We start from the raw sequence: 7,653 nt of genomic DNA, 5'->3' as shown, positions 1-7,653 counted from the left end.
CGGCCACATAAAGTGTTGATAATGATATTACTAATCATAATAATAATAATTACATTAATATTCATTACTGTTATTATCATTATTCTTGTTAATAATATAATCATCATCATTATTATTACTATTCGTACTTCGACATCAGGGAAGAGGGTGATTGAACATATATAAATACATAAGCCGTCTACATACACATATATAGACATATGGTACATACATAAATGCATATACACATACTGCATAAATGAAATTTATGATATATATATATATATATATATATATATATATGATATAAATATATATGTGTGTGTGTGTGTGTAAGGTCAGTGGAATAGGCAAGTTGTTGAAAATGGTCGTTGCAGCAATCAGTGAGATAATCTATTAGTCAAGCAAATTCGGCCATTGTTTATTCTTGGTATGAAAAGTTAGAAATACCTTGAAATAAACAAAATATTTGTAGGTATCTCTTTTTCATACTCGTCATTCTAGTATAATCCCTATAACGGTCACCGTCGTCCTCTTGTCTAAATCGCTTGGTGTTTGTGTATCGCCTCATTAACCACTTACCCGTTAATAATGAGCACATGACGCATAGGATTCTTTCTTGTTGCATACTGCAAAAAACACGCAAGCAGTCTTGAAGCCACGAGGACTATTTGATGGGCTTGTCATAGGTGAAGCACCAGTCACTTATACCCTGGCTTTGACCAATGACGATCGGCTGCCCTCGCCTTGCTGTCGGCGGTGTTTAGCATTATGTGAGATTACCAGTTTTTTAGGGCAAAATATCGTACCAACCAGCTCTAAATGATCGTATTTTCGTTTCAATATGATTGTATTTCACCAATTCCAAAAGTCTTTTGTATAGCTGATAGTCAGAAGGTAAATAGAAATAGTGTTATAACTGCTATGTATTCCTATAGTCAACATAAAACTGTAAAATGAAAATAGTGATATTGCCATATGTATATTGACCAAATCCCCTTGCTATAATATTGTCATATGTATATATACCAAATTCTTATTCATTACCGCGGTATCACCAATGGAAACGGTAATATTATCATCATTCTCAACAGTGATTTGCTTAGCCTTTCCTTTAATACTTATTCTAAGAGAGTGTTAAATATTTGTGATTCACACTACTGGGAACCCTGCTATTACGCCTGATGCCATAGTTTACGTCACAGTTAGCCTCTCTCTGGGTGCCTACTAAATTTAGCTAAGTTTCCCCCTTACATTTCTTTGATTTACTCTGATAAATGCCTTAATTATCCACATTAGACATTACTGCATATTTTTGCCAATTAGGCCGTGGTTTCAAATAGCTATTTTCAAAATACGATCCATACCAGAGACTTTGGTAAGATTTTATCGACGAAAATCGATTAGACACAGCCCTGAAATGCACAGTAGTGAAAAATTGGTAATTGCATCTGTGGATAACTGTTTTTACAGAGTGACAGTCAAACAAGAGATACACTACATAACTACATAAACTACAGTACTTCTCATGGGGAGTGAAAAATGCACTCTAAATCAAATGTTCTATTCAGCAGTTGACTAATTAAGCCTCCAAAGATTACCTTAGGCCACTCACGATAGCCATCGGAGAAATGAATCTCACTCCGCGGAGAATCTGTAACAAGTGTTAGTGATCAACAGCCAATTTAGTCATATGAACAGAGCCTGTTCATGAACCCCCAGACATAATCTTTGTCATGGGAATAGTGATGAACCAAACACCGAAATTAGACCTTCATAATCACTGTTGTCTGCAGAATGTGCTGCTTCCTATTAATCATTGACTTTCTTCCTATACATAATTCTGGATGCCTTGCAAGTCTGATTGAACTAACTGATTTTTCCTCTGAAACCTCTTGATGATACACACTTCCTATATAAGACTCCATACTACTGAACCAAGTTTCAGAGGACATGGCATTATCAAGTACCCTTTACATGTCCGTATTGCAAAAAGATAGGCCAGACTCTACACTTTCGTTTTCAAAATCATGCAATAGTTACGCTAGCACTATTAGGCTATGCTAATTGTACTCGTTGTGAGTTTCACACGAGTGGGTAGTTTGCTCGACTAACAACCTGGTAGCCCGAGCTCGCTCCCGGTTGGTAGCAGTGTAGAATCAGAGGAATGTATTTCTGGTGATTAGAAATTAATTTCTCGATAAAATGTGGTTCGGATCCCACAACACGCTGTAGGTTCCATTGCTAAGTAACCAATTGGTTCCTAGCCACGTTTTAAAAAATCTAATCGTTCGGGCCAGCCCTAGGAGAGCTGTTAATATGCCCAGTGGTCTGGTTAAACTAAGATATACTTAACTTTGTACTCACTGCTGGCTTGCCTTAAGTGTAAGCCAGCAAAATTTAGAGTTTAGACTTCCTTCGTAGGTCAGTCTTACCACAAATACTTCACTCCATCGCTGTTTAGAAGGCTTGCACGAGTGGCAACTGGTCACAATAAGCCTTAACAGTTAAGAGTGAGGGTGAACGCAACTAAGAACGATGAACACCAATATCAATGCATACTGGGATGACTGCATGACCTGGACAGGACTCTTATTTAGTTCTCCAAAGCAACCCTTTCCTGAACGCACAGGTTTCTGGTGAAGTAACAGCCTCCTGATGATCCAGAATCTGTTTCCTTTGTCTTTTAAGAAATAAAGCTCCTCTCCTCAAATGACAATCACCTATTTGATCTAGTCTGAGAAAGCCATACACTGGTAAATATTACTCAGTAAAAATGACCATTGACAGGTATGCCAGAAATGCTGAGAGACTTACTTTCAACATGGGTATCAACTTACGCACCTTGGCAGAAAACAGCAAACTTACAATGTTAAGTCCTAAAACAATTTTGTTATTCATTCAAAAAAATAATTCTATAAAACAAACAAAATTTTGCTCCATTTCTATGTATTATAAAACTTTGTCAATTCTTGACATAGCTACAACACTAAATATCAGACTAGGATCATTTATATTACAGTAAGTGCCTTGAATATATGCCTGTATCAGTATTGCAAAGCAAATGTGATAACAGATGGAATTTGTATCAGTATTGCAAAGCAAATGTGATAACAGATGGAATTTGTTGGCACCTCTGTAGGACATTTTTTAAAAGCTGGAATAGGATATGAGGGTTCAAGTTTTCCACTTTCGAGAAAACTTCTAAATACTTTAAGGACACCTCAGACCTGCAATACTGCTTTGATTTCCTAACCTGCTCCTCACAATGACAAAGCGCAACTGGACGAAATTGTTAAAAAAATCATAATGTTCATCATACAAAGACGAGAGCTTTGTAGATTTTTTTAACCCTCGCCAGCCGGGAACTGACTTTAGTATGTAATTAGGAGTACTGCTCACCAAGAGCAACATCGCTGTGGAACCTCTTAGCAATTGCTGCAATTACAAATCGTCATAGCCGTTAATGAGGACTTTATGTTACCACTCCACCGTAAAAATAATATTGCATAAGGGGTTTTATAATGTTAAAATTTCATATATGTCCACATATGTTTACAAACCATAGTTTTGTATTTGCTAAATACCACTTTGCAGTAGGCAGGGACTCACTGGTTGGTAACTGATACAAAGAGAAAGAAGGCCTATGGGTTTGTGGCCTATGCGGTTAATCAAAATGATAAAAGTTCTTATTTGTTCTCCAAATCTAAATTGGCTCCACTGAATAAGAGAAATGAGCATAGTGTCCCCACTTTGGAACTAATGGGAGTAATTCTAGCTTTTAAATGTTTACCTTCCTTACTAGAAGCCTACAATAATATAAATTTTCAATTCATTAATATTTGTGTTGATGCTCAAGTGGTTTTAAATTGGCTATTGACCAGAGAAACTAAAATAAAATCTAAATTTGTTAGAAATAGAGTACTTGAGGCAGATGGTCTTAAAGTTGAAATATCTAAGCTATTTAAACTACCTGTCTTATATCACTATGTAAATACAGAAGAAAATCCTGCTGACATGATCACCAGAGGTTTATCCTATACTAAATATTTAAGTAAATCAACTTATTGGCTAGAAGGTCCAGAATGGTTGAGTAATGATTTTGACAAGTGGCCTCTTTACCCTTTATTGAGCATATCGCCTTACTATAAGCATCAAATAAGTACAGTATGCACTATGCAAATAAATAAAGTAAACGCTGGTATTCTCAATATAAATAAAATGTCAAATTATGAACAATTGTTAAGAATTACCAGTTACTTGCTCAAATTTTGTAGTAGATTAAAGGGTGGTGATCCTAAAAAGAAAGCCTTGAAGTATTGGGTGAAAATTGCACAGAAAGAATACTTTACAGTAGAATTAGATTTTTTACAAAGCAGTGCCAATATTACTAATAATATACCTCCTCTAGTGTCCAATTTAAATTTATTTTTAGATTCAAAGGGTATAATTAGGTCTAGGGGAAGAATATCTAAGTGTTTGTACTTTGACTTTGATGTTCATAACCCAGTATTGCTTCCTAAAGAGCATAGGTTCACCTCATTGTTAATAAAGCAGTCACTTGAAGGTACAGCATTTAGGAATAGGCACTACATTAAACTACCTTAGGGAACAGGGATTTTGGATTCCCAAGGGTAGGTCAGCAGTAAAGACTGAGCTGAGTAGTTGTAATATATGTAGGAAATATAATGCCTTAGCTTACAGATACCCGAACGTTTAACAGATAATTGCCCTAAACACCACATGAATTTAGTCAAGCCTTTTCAGCATGTAGGTATTGATTCCACCGGACACCTTTGGGTTGGGATGAGTTGAGTGATAAGACCACAAAAATGTTTATATTAGTTTTCACTTGTCTTAACGTGCGCGCTGTGCACTTTGAATTGTTACCAGACATGTCCACTAAAAATTTTGTTCTCGCTTTCCAAAGATTTAGTAATATGTACACAATACCACAATACCTGTACAGTGACAACGCTAAGTCTTTTCTCAAGGGTGGAAGTATCCTTGAAAGGTCTTTGGAGTCGCAGGAATTTCAATCTGAATTAAGTAAATGTAATATCAAACACATTAAAATACCTTTATATTCAGCATGGGTTGGTTCTGCTTGGGAGAGATTGATTAGAGTATTAAAGAATTGTCTTTATAAAGTAATAGAAAGGTGTAAATTAACTTACTTTGAATTATTAACTACCCTTTCTAATATTCAATTAGCGATAAATTCCAGGCCTTTAACATATAGATCAAGCTCAGAAAATTTAGAGTTTATAACTCCAAATTCCTTTATCAAATTGCATGGTAATTCATCCCTCATTTTGAGAAAAGATGATAGTGATGTTTGGTTGGACGATTATAGTCAACCTTCTTTAGAGAGAACTGTAGGAATACAGGAAGAAATTATTGAAAATTTTAAGAAATTGTGGTATGAAAATTATCTCTTAAGCCTGAGAGAACATAGTAGAAATTTGTACCAAAGTAAGTGGGAAAATAGAATTAAAGTTGGTGACATTGTCCTAATTAAAGCAATTAATAAGCCCAGACCATTTTGGATGATGGGTAAGGTATTAAAATTAATATTAGGATTTGACAATAATATTAGGTCAGTGAAACTAAAGCAAGCTAATGGGGCTATAGAATATCATTCTATTTGTAATCTTTATCCTATGGAACTGTCAGTGACACATGCTATAAGAGAAAGGCAAACCAGAGACAATTCAATGGAAATCGAGGTAAAAAAAGGGAGTATAATAAACCTGAATCTATTCACGTTGAACAAGGCGAAAGGTCTGTAAGACCCAAGAGAAAGGCTACCGAAAGATTTGAAAGAATGCTAAGGGAAAATTTAGATAATTTGTAAATACTGCTTTTCAGTATATTATTTACTGTAATTACTAATAATCAAGTTTTTATTTTGACTAAAATGCTACACACTCGAAACTTTTTCAGTGTGAGGATATACTTTATTAAATGCTTTATTCTTTAACTTTAAACAAGGATTAAGGGCATTGCAAATAATTACTTTTTAGGTAATAAATAGATAAAACTAAATACGTAAATAAAAAGTAAAATTAGGAGATAGCCTATAGTAAACTAAGCTAAGTTAAAATTGTTGTAAATATTTAAATAAAATGCTACACTTAAAATAAAGTGAAGACTAAAGTTAAAATGCTACACTTTTAGTAACGTGAGGATGATACTAAAGTAACTTAGCCATACTTTTTATTTAGCGTTGTTGGAAATAATTGTTTAACACAGTAGCCAGATTTAAGGTGGCCTTAATAAATAATGTATGGTTAATGAAGATATTTATTGCAATTCTATGATCGCAATCCTTTGTGGGGAGTGTGTTAGAAATCAGAAAGGATTGATATTTTGTGTCCGACTGTGGGGAATAGCCGTTCGGTCGTTAGCTTCACTCGAAGCTTTATCTATTTTTCTTAATAAATTAAAAGTAAATAACTTAATGCTACTTAGTATAGTAACTATTAGCGTTAATGATAAGTAAAATGTATAATAAAATTAAACTTATGAATTAAATTACTTAAACTAGTAACTGCCTAATAGGCCTTAAGTTCGCGCGTGCGTAATATGTACCTGTCAAAGGTAAGAAGTAAATTACCTCGGAGGTTACCACAGCCACGGCGAACAGTTACAGTAAGAGTTACTCATTAGCAAGGCCGGCATCTACATTGTAATAGGAAATTAATCCTGAACAAAACTGAACGTCCTAACTCCAAGACAACGACAATTTTGGAATACGTCAACGTCAACATTTGTGATAAGTGCTTTACATTATTATGTATCTTTGGCCATGTCTAGGGAAAAAGGTAATGTACGGCAATGTCACAAAGTTTTATTAGTGGATCTACTCTTTAATGTAAGTTGTTTTGGTTGTTAAATAATTTTGTTTTGTTTATTAAATATAAGTAAGATTGAAATTAAAATAAATTCCAATATTAGGTTTGCTAGGCTTCTTATGGGAAGAAAGCCTCACCTTATATCATTCACTTCGATATCACAGTAATAATACCACTTATCATACGATGTAGAGTCAATGGAAAAACATTGAAAACCATGAAACCTCACAACAGGGTCCAATAATGATAAACCCTAACTCTACTGTAATCCGTAAGACTTTCACGGCAAATAACAAATTAACAATAGTTTGCGACGAACGTCCAAAAAATTTGTTCGAACAACAATGAAGTTCGAACTGTTCTGACACAGATGTTTTCCGAAACATTTGTTATAAAATTCGCAGACAACTGTTTGTGAAGACTTGAACATCAAATCTTCTGGTTTGGTTAAGAGCCTATTTAAAAAAAAAATAAAAAAAACGAAAATTTAAAATTTAGCATAATGCATATATACACTTCAGAAAATTCATACATCCAGTATGATTCTCTTGATAAGGAAATGAGAATAACAGCGCAAAAGAAATGCAGTAAATTATTTATTTCTCCCGTTGCAAACAAAATCTAAATCTAATCCCAATCCTTGTCAGGTGAATATATTTTACCATCCCATTCTCATGCAATTAAATCTTTAAAGCAAAGATGCCACGACCTCAGCCACGAAGATGAGTGCCGACAAAAGGTATCCTACACCCATAACGTAAAATGCCCCTTGGAGCTGTTCCAGTTTGAGGGGCTTGCTGCCCTCCAGTGCCCCTTC

The 7,653-nt window shown here is 34.6% G+C and overlaps 1 protein-coding gene across 1 annotated transcript in view; it reads right to left on the bottom strand.

Moving 5' to 3' along the window:
* Positions 1-7,416: 7,416 nt before the first annotated feature.
* The window catches only part of LOC135223304 (glutamate receptor ionotropic, delta-2-like), a 1,926-nt gene continuing 1,689 nt past the window's right edge, over positions 7,417-7,653 (bottom strand). The window contains exon 1 of the mRNA XM_064261772.1: positions 7,417-7,653. This exon is cut by the window's right edge and continues 1,689 nt beyond it. Within this exon, the coding sequence (XP_064117842.1) occupies positions 7,525-7,653 (129 nt within the window). The 3' untranslated portion in view covers positions 7,417-7,524.

The sequence above is a fragment of the Macrobrachium nipponense genome, chromosome 8, assembly GCF_015104395.2.
Source record: "Macrobrachium nipponense isolate FS-2020 chromosome 8, ASM1510439v2, whole genome shotgun sequence".
Classification (NCBI taxonomy): Eukaryota; Metazoa; Arthropoda; class Malacostraca; order Decapoda; family Palaemonidae; genus Macrobrachium; species Macrobrachium nipponense.
The sequence above is the reverse complement of the archived record's forward strand: the minus strand, read 5'-3'. Positions and strand labels throughout refer to the sequence as shown.